Genomic DNA, 23367 nt, shown 5'->3' with positions numbered 1-23367 from the left:
AATAACTGCAGGTTTTGGACAGAACTTTACAATATTATTAGATTATTTACACTGAAAACACCAAATTGTATATTTAAGAGACAATTCTACCCAAAACATCTAATTTATTGATCTTTCCCAAAAGTTAATCTCCATCATTTAGGGGGTGGGAGGCATGAATGGGATTAGGGGTTCTGTGGGGATGGGGGCTTGATTTTTTTTTTTTTTATTGTTGTGCTTGCTTTATGTTTTTGTTCTAGTGCTAAGCACTTTGTCTTATGTTCTAGTCCAGCTCAGTGGCCTTGTGGTAGAGTGTTCGCTCTGTGACTGGAATATCTTGAGTTCAAATCCAGGCCAAGTCATACCAAAGACTCTATAAATGGGACCCAATGCCTCCCTGCTTGCCACCCAGCATTAAGGGGTTGGATTGGGGGGCGTTGATCCACCAAATGGTTCCCGAGTGCGGCTGTGTCTGCAGCTCACCCTCGGGGGATGGGTCAAATGCGGAGAACAAATGCTATTTAACTTACTCATATGAAAAGTGCCATATAAATAAAGTTTGATTTAATTTGGACATGTTGTTATAGGTCACAATTATGTTATTTGAAATTATTTGCTGCAAAGTTGTAAGCAAGAAGTTTTCATGAAAAACGTTTCCTCAAATTATATTAGCCAAAATCTTTCATTTGTTTTAGTGTCTATCAATCCCATCTCATCTCATATCAAGTATTATTCTTTGTGTTTAAAAATAGCTTTCCAAAGAAACGGAGTAGTTTGCCACTGGGGGAGAAATCAGTTTTAATTGGTTGATTTAATAGCCTAAAATTTAAATATTTTATTATGTAAAAAACATAACAAAATATGTTGTGTTTTTTACGTAAACATAACTAATTTTTATGTAAAAATTATTATGTAATTTTATGTAAAAAGTTTATGTAAAAATATAAATTAAATTCAAAATGTCTTATCTCATTGGCTATGCTAAGGTGTTCCACGGGGTTATGTGTTGGGGCTTATTTTTTTCGTCATTCAAAGGATTTTATTTTGGAACCCAATTAATCCATATGGTACACAAACCCTCCATTTTTTTAACCAGATTAGGAAGATCATGCCTTCTCTTTAACAGTAAGCAAAACAGCTGCTATGGTCATCACCCACTTCAACACTGCACATTTGCTTTGAAACCATTGGAGATGACCCTGGACTCTGTGGATTTTGCTTTTGCTGTCCCATAGAGTGAAATCTGCACATGTCTTTATAACCCAGTTATTCAGGCAAACCCTCTGAGTCACAGTTTGCAGTCTTGACAAGGACATAATGTTACGAGAAACCAAGGGGGTTAACCCAGATGCAGGAAGAACCAGGAGACTAATGAACTCTGAAGGCTATTTAATGCCAAAGCGTTAAACCAAACAGAGAACATCCAAACAAGACGCTGCGACAAACATATGCAGGGACAGAGACCTTAAAAAGGAACCAAATCAAAGTAAAATGAGAACCAGCTGTGGGGAGAAGCAACAGACAGAGAAGAAGAGCGACCTCCAGAGGGAGTACGGCTGAGCAGCAGGAGGGTGAACGTATCATAACCCCCTCCCCGAAGTCCGGCTACCAGACGGACCCCGACGGGGCTGATCCGGGTGGAGGCGATGGAAACGGGTGATCAGCCCGGGGTCACAGATGTGGCGCTCTGGAACCCACTGCCGATCCGCAGGGCCGTAACCCTCCCAGTCCACCAAGTATTGGACGCCCCGTCCCACTCTCCTAGAGGCGAGAAGCTCCCGAATGGTGTAAACAGGTCCTCCGTCCACCATCCGAGGAGCAGGAGGAGGAGCTGGAGCAGGCTGGAGACTAGAGACCTTAGCAGGCTTCAACTTGCACACGTGAAACACTGGGTGGATCTTCAGAAAGGAAGGCAGCTCCAGTCGTACAGCCACCGGGTTGATAATTCGGGTGATGGAGAATGGGCCGATGTACCGGGGCTGCAGCTTCCTGGAACCACCCTTCAAAGGAACATCGGTAGCAGATAACCACACCTTGTCTCCCACCTTGTACTCCGGGGCAGGGGTCCTCCGACGGTTAGCCACCACAGTGAGCCGCTCCTGGTTCCGCAGGAGTTCTTGGCGGAACCTGCTCCAGGTACGGCGACACCTCCTCACGAAAGCCGCCGGACCCGAAGAGGAGGCCAATTGTTCTTGGTGCGGGAACAAGGGGGGGCTGGAATCGTACGCGGCCTGGAATGGTGAGAATCCTGTGGAGTTAACTAGAGAATTGTGGGAGTACTCTACCCAGGGAAGCTGTGCAGCCCAAGTCTTAGGATTCTTACTGCACATTGCCCGCAGGGAAGTCTCCAGATCTTGATTGTACCTCTCTACCTGGCCGTTGGTCTGAGGATGGAATCCCGAACTCAGACTGACCTTGATCCCGAGGAGGTTGCAGAACTCCCTTCAGAAAGCCGCGATGAATTGGGGACCCCGATCCGAGACAATATTGAGGGGAAGTCCATGAAGACGAAACAGATGCTGTGAAATCAATGCTGCTAGTTCCTTGGCCGAAGGAAGTTTCTGCAGGGGAATAGCATGGGCTAACTTGGAAAAACGGTCGATGATAGTGAGAATGACGGTTTTACCCCTTGAGTTTGGCAGTCCAGTGATGAAGTCCATTGCAACGTGGGACCAAGGTCTGGACAGCACAGGTAGAGGGTGAAGCAGGCCGGTGGGAAGGGTCCTGGGGGTCTTCACACTGGCACAAACGGAACAGGCAGACACAAAGGCCCTTATGTCGGAGGACATAGTAGGCCACCAAAAGCGCTGGGCTATAAGAAACCCCGTCCTCGTTACTCCGGGATGGCAAGCTAGCCGAGAGGAGTGCCCCCACTTCAAAACCATGGTGCGTAGGTCAGATGGTACAAACAACCGGCCCTCAGGACAACCTGAGGGAATGGAGGCCAGATCAGGAGCAGAAGCCTGTACCCTCCGTTCCAGGGACCAACAGGTGGTTCCAAGCACCAGGTGGCCAGGGATGATGGGTGTGGCCTCTGTGGGGTTCTCCTCCACCTCCTCCTGTTGGAATTGGCGAGAAAGGGCGTCGGGCTTGATGTTCTTGCTCCCTGGCCGATAGGACAGGGAGAAGTTAAACCGGTCAAAAAACAGAGTCCACCTCGCTTGGCGAGGATTGAGGCGCTTGGCTGAACGAATGTACTCGAGATTTTTGTGATCAGTCCAAACTAGAAATGCCCGCTCAGCCCCCTCCAACCAGTGGCGCCACTCCTCCAAAGCCACCTTCACCGCCAGCAGCTCTCTGTTCCCTATATCGTAGTTCCTCTCCGCAGGAGTGAGCTTGCGGGAGAAATACGCGCAGGGATGGATTTTATTATCAGACGCTCTCTGTGACAACACAGCCCCTACCCCAGACTCAGACGCGTCCACCTCCACAATGAATTGTTTGGAGGGATCAGGCTGAGTCAGAATAGGAGCTGTAGAGAAACGTCTCTTCAGCTCGCAAAATGCCCTCTCCGCCTCCTTATCCCAAACAAAGCGCACCTTAGCTGAAGTGATCTTATGAAGGGGTGCAGCAACGCCACTGAAACCTCTGATGAAACGCCTGTAGAAATTGGCGAATCCCAGGAAGCGCTGTAGTTGCTTCCGACCAGAGGGAACCGGCCACTCCAACACAGCCTTAACCTTGGAGTTATCCATCTGGATCCTCCCAGGAGAAACCACATACCCCAAGAACCGAGTCTGCGTAGAGTGGAATTCGCACTTCTCGGCCTTGCAGTAAAGGTGGTTCTCCAGGAGGCGCTGGAGTACGGCTCTGACGTGCTGCACGTGGGACTCTGGGTCAGGAGAGAAAATCAAAATGTCATCCAGATAGACAAACACAAATTGGTTAAGCATATCCTTCAGTACATCATTGATTAGTCTCTGGAACACTGCTGGGGCATTAGTTAGACCAAAAGGCATTACTAGGTACTCAAAGTGCCCGCTAGGCGTGTTAAACGCAGTCTTCCACTCGTCACCCTCTCTCACTCGAACCAGGTGATAAGCATTCCTGAGGTCCAACTTCGAAAAGATACGAGCCCCGCTTAGCAGGTCAAAAGCGGAGTGCAGCAGTGGCAAGGGGTAAGTATTACGGACAGTAATAGTGTTCAAACCCCTGTAATCAATGCAAGGACGCAGACCCCCATCTTTTTTCCCCACAAAAAAGAACCCTGCTCCTGCCGGAGAGGAGGATGGACGAATGAGCCCCGCCTGTAAGCTCTCCTGCAGATACGAGTCCATAGCCTCTCGTTCAGGTGGCGACAGGGGGTAAATGTGACCCCTCGGTGGTTGAGTCCCTGGCAGGAGGTCGATGGCACAGTCATAAGGGCGATGGGGAGGAAGAGAACTAGCACGTACTTTACAAAACACAGAGCCCAAATCATGATAGACAGACGGAACTTTACAGAGATCTGGAGGCTCCGGAGACTTTTGGGCCTCCACAACCTTACGAACAGAGGCAGAGGAAAGGCAATTAAGCAGACAAAAAGGACTCCATGACAGAAACCGCCCCGAGGCCCAGTCGATGTGAGGTTTGTGTCTGCTCAACCAGGGAAACCCTAAAATAACAGGAGGTTTAAGGGATTCAACAACATAAAACGACATGGTTTCAGAGTGGTTTCCAGAGATCAACACAGAAATTTTAACAGTACGAGTAGAAACCTTGTGTATGAGAGTCCCATTAATGGCATGAATGTCCAGTGCTGGAGACAGAGGTTCGGTGGGGCTTTTCAGTCTGTCCACCACCTCCTGGGAGATCAGATCCCCATCAGACCCCGAGTCAATAAGAGTGTCAAATTCCACCTGGGCTCCAGCATATGCCACCAAAACTGTGGTGGAGGGACGAGAAGGAGAGGAAAAAGAATGGTTGCGACTCACCAGTTTCCTCACTGCTGGGGAGCCCTGGCGTTTCCCGGACAGTTGCGCACAATGTGTACCGAACGTCCACAATAAAGGCAAAGTCCCTCCCGCATGCGGCGCTGCCGTTCAGCTGGAGAGAGACGGCCCGCTCCAAGCTGCATGGGCTCCGGGGAGGAGTTTGAATGAGGCGGAGGAACCTCCGCGGGGCGCGGTGGGCGGTAACCAGGAGGGCTGCGTTGCTCGTTACCCCGTTCCCTCATCCTCCGGTCGATACGAACCGACAGGTCGATAAGCTCCTCGAGGTCGTCTGGAAGTTCTCTCGCTGCCAGCTCGTCCTTGAGAGCGTCAGACAGGCCCCGCAGGAAGACGTCGAGCAGTGCTTCATCTGGCCAGCGGGTGCTGGCAGCCAAGGTCCGGAACTCCACCGCGTAGTCCGAGACACAGCGGGATCCCTGCTGAAGGCGAAGAAGCTCGGACGCAGCAGCACGATGAGGCGTGGTGGGATCGAATACCGTGAGAAGCCGAGCGGAGAAGACCCGAAAGGAGCGACACAGCTCCGATCCGCGCTCCCACTCCGCCAGTCCCCATCGTTTGGCTCTTCCGGTTAGGTAGCTCAGAGCAAACGCCACCTTGCTCTGCTCGGAGGGGAAATCGTCAGGATTAAAGTCAAACTGCAACCGGCAGGAAGTAAGAAACGACCGGCAGTCTGCAGCAGTCCCATCAAACGGTTCAGGGTGGCCCAGTCTGGTCTGCCGAGAAGAAGACGAGGGCGCACGTTCCAGGTGGGAGAGGCGTTCGTGGAGCTGCTGCATACCTGACATGAATCCTCGCATCTCCTGAGCCAGGTCTGCCCGTTCCGTACCGGTAACGGAACCATCACCGGCGGAGGATCCGGGTAAGTTTCGTCGAGACGAATCTCCTGCTGGGTTGGACATGGTCGCAGCGTAATGTTACGAGAAACCAAGGGGGTTAACCCAGATGCAGGAAGAACCAGGAGACTAATGAACTCTGAAGGCTATTTAATGCCAAAGCGTTAAACCAAACAGAGAACATCCAAACAAGACGCTGCGACAAACATATGCAGGGACAGAGACCTTAAAAAGGAACCAAATCAAAGTAAAATGAGAACCAGCTGTGGGGAGAAGCAACAGACAGAGAAGAAGAGCGACCTCCAGAGGGAGTACGGCTGAGCAGCAGGAGGGTGAACGTATCACATAATGCTGCTGTGCTCTCCCTATAGACAAATCACTCTCAGTAAGGAGGAGTCCTGTTCGTTGCACACTTTTGGAATTTTCTTCCCAAATGTGGTGGAAGATGTTTGCTTTCAAAAATCTATGTTCACACAGTCACAATAATGGGTTGAAGAAAGAGGGTTGCTCAGAAAAGTTCAGATACTCAACCCATTTTGTCATTGTACACATATGCGCACAAAAGGAACCAAAAAGGCTTGATTAATGTCATAGATTTGCTTCTCTTTGGGCTCCAACTGCTGGCAGGAGCAGAAAATGTGGAGGTCACCTCCTGTTATCAAGCAAACCACCAGCTGATCAGAACAACAGCTTATATCATCAATAAACTAGCTGATTTTTTGAAAAATATATTACTTTCACCACCAATTCATAAAATATTATTTACCGGTAGTTTACATTAACAAAAGTTCTTTACAACTGATCTACCAGTTATATAAATGTTAGTACAACTGAATTTTTCACATAAATGACAAAACTCTTTACTTTTTTTTTATAATAATTTTAACAGCCTTATATGTATGTTCACAAAAATAACCAACCTTCTATGCAGTGAGAACTGAAGAAGAGCTTGATTTGAGCCTTGGAGATAATAATACCTGCCCTATTAACAGCTTTAAACTCTGGCCCAGATATCAAATGAACTGTTACCCACCTTTTTCCTCACCTCTTTTCTTTCTTCTTGTTCTCATTTTTTTTCTTAGTCTGTTTCATAAGAAGGCCTAATCCCTTAAATTTGTGATTAAATCAAATGATGTGCACTATTTTTTCTTTTCTGTCTACGATGTAGATCAGCTTCGCAACAGTTACCAAGTGGGCAACGATCATTCACTCAGAGTCATCTATGCCAACGGGATGGACACACACTTCCAGACAGAGCCTCATATTCTGGCAGGTGCGTTTGGCGCAGATTGCGACATGACTGTTGAAATACAGAACAATGATTGCAAAGTAGGGGGTTTGAGGTTGTCGATAATATGGTTTTTCATCCAAGTCTTTTTTTTTCTGACACAACAGGACTCCTGTTTATGTAGTTAAAGGGTTTAATTCCTGTTTTAGAACAGATTGCTGAATTCATCGCTTGATCAACTTTTCAACATAATCTCTTGGTCATTTCTTTATGGTGATCATCAAAAAACAGTTTGATTGGGACAGAGTTAAATTATATTAATCTAGAATGTTTAAAATGAACTAGATTTCAACAATGAATTCATTTAAATTGGTTTTATGCCTTTAATGTAGCCCCTTTGAGAATTCATCAGTTACATAAACTCAAATGAAAATAAACTGAACCATTGTATTGTTGTGTCCTCGTAAAATACGTAAAATAGGCATAAAATGCGTAACTCTGAACTGACCCAAAATTTTGAACAGTCACATAAAGACCCGTCGGCCGAAACCCTGTATGGACATCTGTGCAGATCGACGAATGCCAAACGCAAGAAACACATGAAATATCATGCATGTATCAGGAAAGATCCAAACTTCATACGTGGACATACCCAAAATGTAAATGCCTTCAGAAAGGCCTCCATGTGCAAAAAAAACATGGGTAAAACAGGTGGAAATATGTGTATGCAAAGCTTCATGTAAATGTCGGTATTAATAATTTGTCCTCAACTGTCCATTAGACACTGCAAAGTTTTCCATAGCCAGATATTTTAGATGTAAAAATAACACATTTACAAACAGACATGACTCAGACAGAGATGACAACATATTTGTGCACTACTATTTTTAGATTTGTCATGAAATGAGTTATATATTTATATAACAGAACAGAAATGATCAAAGACTTGCTCAAAATATGCAGATATACAAATTTTTTCCATAACTGCTAAGCAAAGAGGTTCAGAGCTATAAGTTGAAAGGAGCAACCATGTGTGATGTGTAGTGAAGAGTAGCTGTGAGTGTATGAAAACATGCTGTTTGCATGTATTAACCTTGTTTTTTAGTGTCACATAGAAAAACGTTTGGTACCATATTTTTGCAGTTAAATTGTTCCCACCATCTGTGCATGAAACTGTACGGCTGGTGTCTTAGTGCACTGATCACTCCACTCTCTGAATCTGTCTGTCCAAAGAAAACCTTTCCCAAATTAAAGGAAAACTTCAACCTCGCAGTACACAAACTTTGCAATTTTCTATACTGGCGCCTTCACTATCTGTCTCTTGATTGGCTGACCAGAGCTGCTTATAAATGCTTGCATATTCCTTTCTTCTGGACCTGGACCTTCTATTAGATAAATGAGGGAGCGGCTGTTCAAGGAGAACATATGTGCCTTTATGCAGGCTGCTGTTTCTAAAGAGAAACGTAAAAGCAGGCAATTTTTTCCATTTTGGTGGGGCAATACTGCCTCCAAGTGAGCAGCACTTGAATCTGCATGATTATTCCAGGCAGTTTGGTTCACTTCTGGGAGCCCTGTGTGAAAGCCAACCAAACTAGTAGAAGTTGTGACATTAACACTTGTGCTATCTTAGATGACCCCACCCTTACATTGACGTGTTCTCCCTACCATGACAAAGGTGGATAAAGGTGGAAAGATTTCATGTAATCCATGGACACCAGTGAGGATCACAAATCCTTCAAGAAAAAAGGTTCAGCACACTGTCTAGTGGGTCTAGATGACCCAACTTCCAATGTTAAAGTGCTTAAGATAGCACATGGGTTAATTAGCATTCTCTGCCCATTCAATTCAAGTCTGCAATGGTTTCTACAGTAATAGCACTTCAATTCTGCTCTTTTTCGCTTCTTTTTTTCATGTGCTTGATAAACTTTGCTCAAAATAGGAATTACAAGGCTTTACTTTTTTTTTTTTTATTTAGGTGCTGCTAACCCCACTATTGCCCGACGAAACATGACCCTACCTGGAGAAAACGGACAAAACCTGGTGGAATGGAGGTTCAGGAGGGAGCAGACGAGAGGAAAAGTTGTGGTTTTTGGGAGAAAGTTAAGAGTGAGTGCTTCAGTTTCTCCTTAGTAGAGGACAATTAGGAGAAAGCAATTACAGTAAATAAAAATAGGTTGGAATAAGATGTATGTGAGCTTTCTGTTAAATTATAGTTTGTGTAATTAAACTCAGTTTAACCATTTATTGCCCAAAATTAAAAAAGTGTTGTAAAAAGGCAGAAAAGTCATGCTCTGTGAGAATAGTGACCCATTAGCATATGTATTAGGTTTACAACCAAAAAAGGAGTCTTCTCCTTGACAGTGAGCTCGTGACTCACTCAAAGGTGATGAAGACAGCTCTCCCCATTACATTAAAAACCAGCTCATTTTCAAAAGTGTCCTACCAGCTGGAGGTCCAGTCGACAGTTGACAGCTGATTGACAGCCGAGTCTGTATGGGTAATGAAGCAGTGACCTCTATGGCATAGAAACCAGGAAAAACTATAGTTGACATTGTTGTTTTAGCTAAAATTGGATTTAAATAAGACTTGAAAACAATAAAATAAAAAATTACAACAATCCTTGAGATGCAAATATAAATCATTTTCTTACTTGAAGGTAGAGAAATTTGATTTTTGCGCTATTCTGTCTTTCATCCATCATGCCCGCAGGGTTTCAGGTGGATGACGTCCGCTTCAGCAGGAAAGAGTTTGAGAACAGGTTCACAGAGTCAGATTCCCACCCACTGGCACTTCAGAAGTTCAGACTTGGAGATTCACCTGAATATTTTTAGCCTGTCATCAGAGGCTGATGCACACCTGTGCAGGGTAATGTGCTTTAGATGGAAATACAGAGCAACTTTTACCTAAAAAAACCCCAAAAGAATTGCGGCTCCTCGTTCTGTGGGATTTGTCGATTGTACGCAGGTTTTACAGACAGGTAACAACTGAAAAGACTGTAAACCTCTGACCACTGCAGTGAGGCAATTCACTTCCTCTGTGATGCTCTGTGAAGCATTTTGCTTCCCTCTGTGTCCCTTTGTCTTGTAAGTGAAAGGAGTCACTGTAAATCCACATGAAGTTGTTCTGAGTGATTACCTTTTAGCAGTGATGAAACATGTCTATCCTGATGGGATTTGTCTCTTTCAGGATAACAATAGCCCTCTTCGTGGGCCATGAGGGATCACTGAATGATTCTGATGAGCCTGAAATTGAATTTTGTTCCATTCCTCCGAAAGGGTTCAGGGCTGTATTGGGATTTAGATCCCGCTGGACCTCTGGGTTTGGACGTAGCCGCCGGCAGAAGCGAGCAAAATAAACTCTCAATGACACCCGCTCCGTCACATCGCTGGCTTTTACCTCAGCAATGGAGTCAACTAATGGAGTTGTGAGGAAGATTAAAGCAGGACTTAAGAGTGCAAACATGACACGCCGTGCGTCCGTCTGGAAGATTAAGGGCGGAACAAATGTTAGGGGTTCATTTCCAACCTGTCAGTTATGTGCTTTTTTTTTCTGGCCAACTTTCTTTGTCGCAAACATGTTTACCCCGTTAAATGAGGGAGGCGAGAGGGCAAAAAAGAGAGGAAATGTTGAGTAGAAGTGTGCAGCGATGCTCAAAATTCTAGTGAAAGGGGGATTTTTAAAAATACCTTTGAGGAGTTGCTTGTAAAATCAATGGCAAAGGTGCTCTGAGTGCACAAATAAACAACCACGAATTCCCTTGAACTTAAAAGAAAGCCGATGCTGAATTTACTGGAATAGAAGTTAAAATTGTTTCATTTAATGTACCCGCAAAGAAAACACAAAAAAGAAAATCTATGCTATGCTAAGCAATGGAAAATGCCAGAAGTGGCGCTAGAGTAACATTTAATGGTTTATGGACAAAGAAAAGCTGCTTCGTCTTTACTGTTTTGAACTCTCATTACATGACACAAATTCTAGTTTAAAAATTTGACAAGAAATCTACAACTTTTTTGTAAACTCGTTTATATTAACTCATTTAGAGATGTTGATTGTTAGGTTTAATAACGTTTTGCACATCCAGATCTCTGCACAGACTCTGTTGTTTATGAAAGGAATTGCTTATTTTCCCCCACAGGTAAACGGGAGGAACTTGCTGTCGGTGGATTATGACCGAGCACTCCGAACAGAGAAAATCTATGATGACCACAGGAAGTTCCTGCTGAAAATCATTTATGACAACCAAGGCCATCCAACACTGTGGGTTCCCAGCTGTTCCCAAGTTCCCAAGCTGCTGTCAGTTAACCTGACATACTCCAGGTTAGAGCATCTCTGCTGAGATATTTTTATTTATGCAATCCTGCAAACAGCATCTCTGAAATAAAGGACACTACAGCTCCCATTGTTTGTTTGGTGTATGTCTGGGTTTTAGCAGATTTAAATGATGGTTTCTCAATCATATAAAAAAGTATAATTCTCCAAGACTGGAATGGAGGCAAAAGTAATCTCATAAATGTTAACACAAGCGTAATTTTTGTTTTTTGCAGTACTGGACAAGTGACGGGCCTGCAGAGAGGTCCAACAACTGAGAGGTGGGAGTATGACAGTCAAGGAAGAATCATTTCCAGAGTTTTCGCCGATGGAAAGATATGGAGCTACACCTACCTGGATAAGGTTGGGAATGACATCGCTGCCCTTTCAAGAAGCTCCATCATGAGCATGATAAAGATGACCCTTTGAGGCCCTAAAAGACTTCATTTTTCTAACAAAAAGAAAACCAGTAAAACATATGGATATAAAACAAAGAACTTCCCTGAAATGAAATGGCACCATATGTCTTTGTTAAAATGGGGTTTGCAATAGCCGGCAGGCCTGAACTATATGCATTCAAATCACAGAATTGGCATGCACCAGCACTATTTTGGCATTTATAGGAGCCTGTTATACAAATAGCACCCTTCTTTCTAAAAGAACAAAACCCAATCTGTTATATCTACAAAGTCAGATAAGGAAAAATCCACAGATCTTGAGATTAAATGATACTTTGAACACAAAAAGTGGAAATCATTGAGAACAATGCATATTTGTCTGGTTTAACCATGTTTTTTTAGGAAAAAACCTGGAGGAATTGTTAAGTTCTTTGGTGAGAATGACTTTGTAGGTCTTGCAGCATTTGAGTGGACCACAAATGTCTGTATATTTTTATGTATTCTGGAGTCAAATGTGAAGTCCTCTGGCAGACAAAGAAGCTGGTGTGAAATTGGCTCATGCTGCAAGACCGTGATCCCAATCCTGGCAGCAAGCTACCAAAAAAAAAAGAGAGTATTAGAGTTGTAAAGAGCGGGTCAAGGTCCAGACACTAACTGATTGAAGTCCTTTTCCCGGGTCTTAAGAGAGCTATACTTGAACAAATGTCTTGAAACTGCAATGACCAAAAACAAAAAAAGTATATAATTATTCCTTCTTTTTGTCAGGTAGAAAATTGTGCTCCAGTCCACCTGAGTTTTGTGATTTACAGTTTTCTTTTGTGTCCCCCTCTCCAACAGTCTATGGTGCTGCTGCTGCACAGCCAGCATCAGTACATCTTTGATTATGACTCAGGAGACCGTCTGTCCGCAGTCACCATGCCCAGCGTGGCTCGCCACACCATGCAGACCATCAGATCCATAGGTTATTACAGAAATATATACACCCCTCCAGAAAGCAATGCGTCTGTTACAGTGGACTACTCTGAGGACGGACAGGTCTGTGGCCTTAAATACATTCATTCAGGCAGATTTGAATTCTAATGACTTTAGGTTGAGGTTTTGGTTTTCTGAGTAAATTCTGTCAGAGCTGGTGATTTGTTTTACATATGAGATGATAATGTGAACAGGTTGTTAATGGTTCTGGTCCAAATCTTTCTCTTTTGCTCCAGCTCCTCAGAGTGGCCTTTTTAGGCACTGGCCGTCAGATCCTGTACAAATATCGCAAACAGGTATGATGGTGACATGTAGCTTAACCCGGATGGACTATGTTAATCGTTACTGACACAAACTCATCATTGGTTTTGTCTTATCAGAACAAACTGGCAGAGATCCTTTATGACTCAACGCGGGTCAGCTTCACATACGATGAGACCGCCGGCGTGCTGAAGACCGTTAACCTCCAAAGCGAAGGTTTCATCTGCTCCATCCGGTACCGTCAAATCGGCCCGCTGGTTGACCGGCAAATATTCCGCTTCAGCGAGGATGGGATGGTGAACGCCCGCTTTGACTACACCTACGACAACAGCTTCAGGGTCACCAGCATGCAGGCCGTCATCAATGAGACGCCACTGCCGATCGATCTCTACCAGTTTGATGACATTTCTGGTAAAATGGAGCAGTTCGGGAAGTTTGGAGTCATCTATTATGACATCAACCAGGTAAGATTGGAGAGCTAGCACTACTAACAATATTTTTAAAAATTCTCATAAACAAAGCGAAACAAGGCCTTCAGATCCTTTGATAATGCAGAAGGTACTGTTTAATATCAAATGAACAAGAAAGGTAAAGTAATTTAATTAGTAGCACGGAGTCTCACTGCCAGTTTACGTCTTTGATTTTATTGCAGTTCACGAGTTTGCAGTTAAAGTTAATTTTAAATTTAACATCTACAAATACATTTGCTTGTTGAATTTGCATTCTATAACCAATTTAGCTTAATTATGACAAACTGCTTAAGCAGTTTGTCATAATTAATGGCAGAATATTTAAGATGGTTAAAATATTCTGTCCAAAAATTGCTTTAAAAGGAAATTACTTCCTTAATTGGATGAATCAGAATTACATTTTCAAATGAAAGATTGATTTAGGTATTCTTTTTTTAAACTAAGCCGTAGTTCTTCATGTTAGGTTTGTTTTTACACCTTGTTTTCACATATTTAGCTAAATTACATCTGAAAAAGCAACACGCAGACCCATGTTTAAGTGTTTTCACGTATATTCATAGAACCTTCCCAGAATTTCTGAAAAATTCCTGAAAAACACCCAGAAATCAAAACAGAGTGAAAGAGTTATTGTATTCACCTGTTATAATGTTCATTGGGTCATTCATAAACTCTGTTCTTGGGAAACGTCACTTATGTTTTTAGAGTCAAAAATAAAAAGTATTATTTGATTTTTCAATGTTTTTGTAAATTTTAATAAACTACAACCATGCACAGCTTTACAAAACAATTTCCCTGTTGATAACATCGCAGAAAAGCCTTCTACTACCAAATGTAATTATTTCCTTTTTTTTTCAACGGAGGGTGATTTCTCCAAAATTTGTGAAACAGAGAACTAAATCTTAGTTAATGGCAGAATTTTCAGACTATTCATATGTCTATGTGACAAAACTTTTACTTACCTCTTAGACACCTTTTGCTTCTGTGCATTGGAGTCAGATCAGCAGGGATTTCTGTCATCATGGAAAATAAGTTATTGTTTTTCTGAGTTTGTCTCTGCTTGTCTTAGATCATATCCACAGCGGTGATGACCTACACTAAACACTTTGACGTGCATGGCCGCATCAAGGAGATCCAGTACGAGATTTTTAGGTCTCTTATGTACTGGATCACCATTCAGTATGACAACATGGGCAGGGTCACCAAACGGGAGATTAAGATTGGACCGTTTGCCAATACCACCAAGTATGGATATGAATATGATGTTGATGGACAGTTGCAGACCGTCTACCTTAATGAAAAACTGATGTGGAGGTATGGCTGTTTCCACCTAAAACAACAAGTCATGTGTCATTTCCAGTCTCAATGCTATAATTTGTTGGTCCCTCCAGGTACAATTATGACTTGAATGGAAACCTACACTTGCTGAACCCTGGCAACAGTGGCCGGCTGACGCCGCTACGCTATGACCTAAGAGACCGAATCACTCGTCTGGGAGATGTTCAGTACAGGTTGGACGAAGATGGACTCCTGAGACAGCGAGGAGCTGAGATATTTGAGTACAACTCAAAAGGTGATGAAATAATTCAGTTTTTGTTAGCCTGACATAATAATGAGCTCAGAAAGAGACCGTTTTTTTTATCAGTTTTATCAGTATACCTGTAGTTATTTGGCATAAAGCGATACTGTCTATCCTCCACACTGATCATAAAACTTTTATAGTATGCAGACATTGAAGATGCATTTGAAAAAACCTAAACATCAAAAATCAAACATTGTCATCCAATCAGTGATGTCCCTGCCTTTGGTTAAAATGATGGACAATCGTCATCTTCCTATCAGCAATGTAGTGGAGTACTTACCTTTTCCGCTTTCTTATTGTGTTTCATTTTGATATCTGGAAAGTACTTTGGTTTTCTGAAACATTTCCTTTTTGTTTCGTTTCATTTTTTCTATTGTGTTTTGGTTTATGGAATTTTGTTTTCATTTCTAAAATGTATTTTTACAAATACTTTAAAATTCAATTGTGTCAAGTGATTTTTTTTTTGGTGTGATTAGGACTTCAGGGACACCGTAGTACCAGCTTCCATGAGACATTTCAGTTATACATTTAAATACTCAGTTAAATTGTGTCACTGCCTGAGTATGATTCCCAAAATTCCTGCCTATTTTTAACAGGTCACTTTGCTCATTTTGGTTTTAGGTCTTTTAACCCGTGTGTACAGTAAAGCAGCCAGTTGGACCATCACGTACCGCTATGATGGCTTGGGTCGGCGCGTGGCATCAAAAAACAGTTTAGGCCAACACCTGCAGTTCTTCTACGCAGACCTGAACTACCCCACGAGGATCACCCACGTCTACAACCACTCCAGCTCCGAGATCACCTCCTTCTACTATGATCTGCAGGTAGCTGTCTCAGACACTTACTCTCACACTGACTAGACTCTGTTAGCTGATGTCCAGTGAAAATGTGGGTGGTTTTTGTTTGTCAATTGTCAAAAAATAACTTTTTTAGCAGTATTTTGTTATTATTAGCATTGAGTAAAAAATGGACAGCTTCTCTGTTGTTTGTTATTTTAGAATTATTTATTTTAGTCTTTGTTAATTTCAAGACTATAAAAAAAACAAAGAAAAATCTATAAGTGTTACTTATTTTGGTGTAGGACCTAACAGTTTCAGAATAAAATGCTTAAAAAGTTGTTGAAAATCTTAACTGAAATCATCTTTTGGGTTTTTAAATGACAAAGGATTCACTTCAATTTAAGCACTTGTTAGACCTATTTGAGGATTTTCCAGCAATATTTTAGTCAGGTTTATCTGTAAGCATGTACTTGACATATTTAAAGACATGTTGTAACAATAACTGCCAAATAATTTAGAAAAGAAAAGTTTTTTTACAGGAAAAAAGGCAACTTGGATTTGTTGTCTTTGAAATCGGGAAAATCTGTTGTCTAAATTGTTATATTTCTTCATCAAATGCTTAATCAGGTAGTTCCAAGTTGTGAACACTGACACAATTTTAAGTAAGACATAAAAACAGGACATTTTTCAGGAATTGCATTTCAGCAGCTTTAGGAACCCCTGATAGCACAGACCTGGAGTCGTAGGGAAGTTCCAGATCATTCGTCCACTCAAACAGTGTCGTGTGCATTCCTGCGCAGGGCCACGTGTTTGCCATGGAAATCAGCAGCGGGGATGAGTTTCATATTGCGTGTGACAACACCGGGACTCCGCTGGCTGTCTTCAGCAACAACGGGCTGCTGCTGAAACAGGTATGTGTTTGTTTTCTCGTAAGCTCTCGAGCATGTCATATTTTTGTGAAACAGTTCTGTGCCTTCATATCAGATTACAACCGTGTGTTGGTGTGTGTAGGTGCAGTACACGGCATACGGCGAAGTTTACTTTGACTCCAACCCAGACTTTGTTCTGGTGATTGGTTTCCATGGAGGTCTGTACGATCCTCTGACACGACTGCTGCATTTCGGAGACCGAGATTACGACATCCCTGCAGGGAGGTAAACCTTCTGTCATGCTCTTTTTCAGTCCAAGCACGGATTACTCTTGCTGTGAATCTCATTTCTTTGTTTTGTTTTATGTAAACGCAGATGGACCACTCCTGACATCAGCACTTGGACGCGTGTTGGAAAGGAGCCTCAGCCTTTTAACCTCTACATGTTTAGAGGAAATAACCCCATTAGCAAGATTCACCAGGTCAAAGAGTACGTCACAGGTACCTAGGAAAATAATATATATTATCATTTAGCCCAGTTCATGTGCCAAATCGCCTGGATTTTTTGCTGCAGCATGAAGGTTTGGGCCAAAATCCTGCTGCATTTTGAGGTTGTTTTTTTTTAAAAACATCGCAATAATTCAGTTTAATCCCATTTATAGGAAATGCATGAACTAGTTTTAAAAAATCTCTGAGTCATGATGTTTTTCCTTTTACAGCCACATGAGTTTAGTCAAAACCTGAAACATAAAACATTTAAATTTACATTAAGTCGGGTTCAAATGGCTTCCTTTTATTTTGAAATTTTGACAAGAAAATTGAGATTAGCTGCTTCTTTTAAACGCTTGAAGCCAAGTGGATAATGCATATTGATAAACTATTTTAATTGCTGTTTTTAGTTTCCAAAATACACTAAAAATTGTCTTGAATATATTAAAATAACAGAATTTCTAAAACTTGAAAAAGCAGAACATTTTTATTATATTCTAAAAGTTGCAACAACACAAGGTTTTTTTGTTGTCATTCCACAAAGAAAGAAATGTCCCGATTTCACTGTAAACTAATGGGTTTCTCTTTTTAATGGCAGATGTCAACATATGGTTGGTCACATTTGGCTTTCATCTCCACAACGCAATCCCAGGATTCCCCATTCCGAAGTTTGAACTGAGACAGCCGTCACTGGAGATGAAAAAGAGCCAGCTGTGGGATGATCTGCCAGTAAGTTTTCTTCTCTTGGAAGAGGCAGGAGAAGAGTAATAAAGGTGTCACTTTGCTGCTAAACTGGCTTTAGCAGGCAGCAGCCATTTCATCTCGTGCAATTTCTGCTAATTGTGACGGAAAACGTACATATTCACAACAAGAATTTTCTTGGTCATTCCACAAACATCCAAACAATTATTTTTGCATCTGAAAAATGACTCTGAATGACCTAAATCGGTTTAGCATTTTGAAGACATGTTCATCTGCAGCTCCAACGTTTGCAGGGAATTACAAGACTAGAAAAATCGTGAATGATTTTTCTACCTTTAGCAAATTATTGCATTGAGTTTCCTAAAAACTGAATAAAACTGGCAAAAGCAAATAAAGACGTTGTCTAGACGAGACAAAACTAAACTCCAGGAACTCCATTTAAACATTTGTTTGTAGTTTTTCCTTTAGAATTGTGAAATTCACTTTTGGTGAAGAATCAGCTCCTATAAAAACGGCAAATGGCAACTCACTTTATAAAAAGCTAAAGTCATTTCAAAAGTTGCTTTTGTTTATTGAGTAAACTGGACAGGAAAATGAAACTGTTTCATAAGCAGAAAGAAGATAAGTGTTTTTTTTTAAAAAGGTGCTGGTATGTACACCACATTTCTCTAGATGACAGCATGTGACATATGCAAAATGTATAAACGAACTGTCACAACAGTGTCTTACCCCCCCCCCCCAATATCAATCCAGAAAATTCCTGTGTGCCGTTTGATCAAAAGTCACACTTTCAGTTCACAAAACGAGCATTAAGCTCATGTTTGTGTTTTAAAGGTCACCTATGAGGTGTTTTTATGTACTTCAATGCAAACGTTATCATTTACATCATATTTAAGATGTGTTGAAACATTAAGATGTCAAAAATAAATCAAATTAATAAAAAAAACTATCAGCCCTACAGTAGAGGAGTACAATGTTCTCTCACTATATCGTGGTTCACCCTTTGCGATCTCACTTATTCACAGATTCTTTTAGTGCATCTATTTTTCTTTTTATAACGTCTTCTGCGTCCTGATTGGTTGTTGAGCTTGCCAAACAATCACATCTGTGCCGTGTCTCCTGTACAGAAGGCTTTCAGCTTCCCAGAGTTACATAAGTCTTTCGTTTCATTCTGTAATACTGGACTTTTTTTTCTGTGAAGGTTTGAACTTTTAACAAGAGACAAAGATGGACAAATGTAAATGTATATAGCGTGTACTTAGCATATTTCACATATCGCAGGTTATTTAAAAGACGCAACCTCCGCGATAAACAAAGGATCACTGCATTGTGAACAGTCTTTTACTGTGTTTTCAAGCATTAGTCTTGTCCATCTTAAACCCCACCGCCTCTCTGTCTCCACAGATGATTTCCGGTGTTCAGCAGGAAGTGACCCGTCAGTCCAAGGCCTTCCTGTCCTTAGAACGCATGCCTGAGATCCAGCTCAGCCGGCGACATTCAGCCCACTCCAAACCCTGGCTGTGGTTCGCCACTGTCAAGTCTCTGATTGGAAAAGGGGTGATGTTTGCCATCGTCCAGGGCCGCGTGGTCACCAACGCTCTCAACATAGCCAACGAGGACTGCATCAAAGTGGCTGGAGTTCTAAACAACGCCTTCTACCTTGAAGACCTACATTTCACTGTAGAGGGTCGGGACACGCACTACTTCATCAAGACCAGCCTCCCCGACAACGATCTGGGCGCTCTGCGGCTTACATCGGGCAGAAAGTCGCTGGAGAACGGCGTGAACGTCACAGTGTCTCAGTCCACCACTGTGATGAACGGGAGAACCCGGCGCTTCGCCGATGTGGAACTACAGTACGGGGCACTGGCACTCCACGTGCGCTATGGGACGACACTGGATGAAGAGAAAGCCCGGATCTTGGAACAAGCCAGGCAAAGGGCGCTGTCGAGCGCCTGGTCCCGGGAACAGCAGAGGGTCAGAGACGGGGAGGAGGGAGTCCGGCTGTGGACCGAGGGAGAGAAAAGGCAGCTGCTGAGCAGTGGCAAAGTCTTGGGTTATGACGGCTACTACGTCTTGTCCATAGAGCAGTACCCTGAGCTGGCCGACAGCGCCAACAACATCCAGTTCTTACGGCAGAGCGAGATAGGGAGGAGGTAACACGGCTGGGAACATTTCGAGGAAATTCAACCCCTGCCTGTCAGAGGCTAACAGTAGTTTTAACACAAAAGGGATGTCACAGAAGAAACTGTCTGAAGACTATAAAGGGCCCACCGGCTCACCTCACTTTCAATTTTTCTTTGACTTCAACTTACCGCCGACAAAAGGAACTTCATGAAATCACAAGCCTTTAAAAGTTTTTTTTTTTCTTTAACCCTTGTGCTATCTTAGATGACCCCACCCTTACATTGACGTGTTATTCATACCATGACAAATGTGGATAAAGGTGGAAAGATTTCATGTAATCCATGGACACCAGTGAAGATCACAAGTCATTGAGGAAAAAAGGTTCAGCGCACTGTCTAGATGACCCAACTCCCAATGTTACAGTGCCTAGGATAGCCCAAAGGTTAAATGATTTTATTTCTTCAACCTTTTGATTTCTACCCCACTGACAGCCTCCACGCATGCCCCTGCACCCCTCCCCATCGCTCTCTGGTAGGCGGGACTCACCTGACAGGCCACCTGTCGCACAGTGGGACGCCGACTTTAGTTCAAAAAGCCAACTCAGTGTTTCAGCAGTCATCTGAAGCGGATGTGCCTGCAAGCATTTAAACAGCTGTAAACTGCGCCGGCAGACGTTGGGAGGAACGCGTCTCTGTGGGTCCAGATGTGTGCGTCGCCCCGGCTTGTACACCTCTTTGTGTATAGGATTTATTATTCCATGGCTGAAGCCATCGAATGGAACTGTTGAGGACTCTCTCTAAGAGAGACGGGCTCAGAAAAAAAGGACTACAATTTGTAACAAAGTTAAGAAAAAGACTTGATTTTTTTTTTTTTTTGAAAGTTTGTTTTTATATATAAACTTGGATTTGCTTCAAACAAAAAGGGGATATAACAAAAAAAAAGTTTATGTACTACTACCTACATGTATGCCACTATTAATACTGTAACTACACTACCACCACCACCAGAATGGATCATATGAACTAAACCAGGCTTTGCGTTGTGCTTCTTTTTCAGTCTTTCTGATATTAGTCAGTTCTAAAAGCACTTCCTCTTCATCCTCTGTGCTGCTACAAGGTCTGTAACTCCTACAGACAGACATGCAGTCAAAAAGCAACATGTGTGAAGGTGGTGGTAGTGGGAGGGGGGCCCACAGAGCCATGGCTGCGTCTGGAAGCAGGGCCCATCGACCCCGGAGACCCTCACTCCTGCAAATGGTGACTCAGCTTCATAATGCATAGACCTTGTGCTTTTGTCAGTCAAAGGTTGTAGTACTGCTTGCAATAGAAACATGTTGTCATGGCTGTGGGGGGTCCGGGTTGTTGTGAGTCGCAACAAACTGTTGCTCCTCTCTCGTTTTTGCTCGTTTTTCCTTAAAGGGACAATGCATTGCCATTAGTGACATTACTGAGTAACTGTAATAGCTCAAGAATCGATGTTTTCTCATTGATCGTGGGTCTCAGTGCTCTTTTAGAGGAGTTTGTGTTACATGTGTTTACAAAAAGGATGGAAAGCTCTTTGAAAAAGGAAAGTGCAGGAAATTTACACATAAAAGGTAACATCACGTACGACCAATCTTTATTTTCCAGACACTAAAGATGAGTTAATGTTTCGTTTATTTTTTTTCTTCTTTTTTTTTGGAGAAAATCCATTTATTCGTACATTGATATTAGTCTCAGAGAAAGTAATTTATGTACAGTGTTTCTACAGTAAAGAATAAAAATTCTTGAAACTAATTGTCTTTTTTTCCCCTGCTCATCAATTTTTACTCCGATTTTATGTCCCTTTGATGCAGTAAATGCTTCTAATCATCTACTTCTTAAAAACATCTGCATTAGAAAGTTGAAACTAATTCAAACTGAACATTTTTAGCATTTAGTGAAGTTTTTTGGAAAAGGACTTTAACCCTTGTGCTATCTTAGATGACCCCACCCTCACATTGACGTGTTCTTCCTACCATGACAAAGGTGGATAAAGGTGGAAAGATTTCATGTAATCCATGGACACCAGAGAAGATCACAAATCATTGAAGAAAAAAGGTTCAGCGCACTGTCTAGTGGGTCTAGATGACCCAACTCCCAATGTTAAAGTGCCTAGGATAGCACAAGGGTTAACGATGAAAAGGCAGATGTGTAGAATAGTGAAATTTACCACCATAAATAAGTCCTAACATGCAAAACACATTTATTTTTAATTTCTGCAACTACTTTACAAATCTTTGACCTTTTTATAAGTAATACTATTTGCAAATGCCAAAAACATGTCAGAATTTCACATTTAACCCTTGTGCTATCCTTGGCACTTTAACATTGGGAGTTGGGTCATCTAGACCGGGGGTCGGCAACCCGCGGCTCGGGAGCCGCATGCGGCTCTTTAGCGCTGCTCTAGTGGCTCCCTGGAGCATTTTCAAAAATGTTTGAAAATAAAAAAAAGATTGGGGAGAGAAATATACTTTTTGTTTTAATTTGGTTTCTGTAGGAGGAAAAAGAAGACACAAACATTCTTAACATTTTCCAAAGCTATAAGAAAACTGTCCGTGGCCCATACACCGCACAACTCCAAACAGTCTCAGAGAGGAGGAAGCTTTTAGCGGACCACTAGGTAGGTGGCTGATGTAAACCGTCAGTTCTGTGCATTGCTTGATGAAGTTGAAAGCGAATATTCTGATCTCCTGCTACACAACATGGATATGACTGTGACAAGCCACCTAAACGAGCTGAATGAAAGTCTCCAGGCACCGCAAATGCTTGTAGCTGTTTTGTCATTCGAGCGCAAGCTGGCTGTCATGGGGCACGCACGTTCCATTTTATTGTTTTGTGTTCGAATCCTCAAAATAAAAATGACATCAAAAATTGGATTTCTTTATTACATTTCTTTAATGTTATCAACGCAATGAAACATAATTCATTGATAATGAAATTAAACTTGCACAACAGAGCAGTCACGTGACGCGTCGTTCTCCGCAGAATGCACTGCAGGGCAAATAGACATTTAATCGTTAATGCTCATTATGTATTTGTAGCAACTTAGTCATTTTGATAGCAGGCTAATATAGCTAATATAGATACATATTGCAAGTGTTGCCTTCATTATAAGGCTTCAATAAGGCTTTTAATATTTTGCAGCTCCAGACATATTTGTTTTTTTGGTCCAAAATGGGTATTTCAACATTTTGGGTTGCCGAGCCCTGGTCTAGACCCACTAGACAGTGTGCTAAACCTTTTTTCTTCAATGATTTGTGATCTTCACTGGTGTCCATGGATTACATGAAATCTTTCCACCTTTGTCATGCTAGGGATAACACGCCAATGTAGGGACTGGGTCAGCTGGACCCTATAGGACAGCACAAGGGTTAAGATTGTTAAAAAGATGAGATTAGTTTCAAAATCACTCTTCAAAACAGT

General features: G+C 42.4%; 1 protein-coding gene across 10 annotated transcripts in view; it reads left to right on the top strand.

Moving 5' to 3' along the window:
• LOC101157835 (teneurin-3) overlaps window positions 1–20245 on the top strand; it is a 324490-nt gene extending 304245 nt beyond the window's left edge. For all 10 annotated transcript variants that reach the window (XM_023954877.1, XM_023954876.1, XM_023954872.1 and 7 more), the window contains 15 exons: window positions 6912–7016; window positions 8947–9077; window positions 11107–11288; window positions 11516–11642; window positions 12515–12712; window positions 12886–12945; window positions 13030–13374; window positions 14447–14691; window positions 14769–14950; window positions 15581–15783; window positions 16539–16649; window positions 16750–16892; window positions 16983–17107; window positions 17694–17824; window positions 19202–20245. In XM_023954877.1, the coding sequence (XP_023810645.1) occupies window positions 6912–7016; window positions 8947–9077; window positions 11107–11288; window positions 11516–11642; window positions 12515–12712; window positions 12886–12945; window positions 13030–13374; window positions 14447–14691; window positions 14769–14950; window positions 15581–15783; window positions 16539–16649; window positions 16750–16892; window positions 16983–17107; window positions 17694–17824; window positions 19202–19957 (3044 nt within the window). In that variant the 3' untranslated portion in view covers window positions 19958–20245. The remainder of the gene's footprint in view (window positions 1–6911; window positions 7017–8946; window positions 9078–11106; window positions 11289–11515; window positions 11643–12514; window positions 12713–12885; window positions 12946–13029; window positions 13375–14446; window positions 14692–14768; window positions 14951–15580; window positions 15784–16538; window positions 16650–16749; window positions 16893–16982; window positions 17108–17693; window positions 17825–19201) is intronic.
• The last annotated feature ends 3122 nt before the right edge of the window (window positions 20246–23367 follow it).

The sequence above is a fragment of the Oryzias latipes genome, chromosome 1 (assembly GCF_002234675.1).
Source record: "Oryzias latipes chromosome 1, ASM223467v1".
Lineage (NCBI taxonomy): Eukaryota > Metazoa > Chordata > Actinopteri > Beloniformes > Adrianichthyidae > Oryzias > Oryzias latipes.
This window is presented reverse-complemented; position numbering and strand designations above follow the sequence as displayed.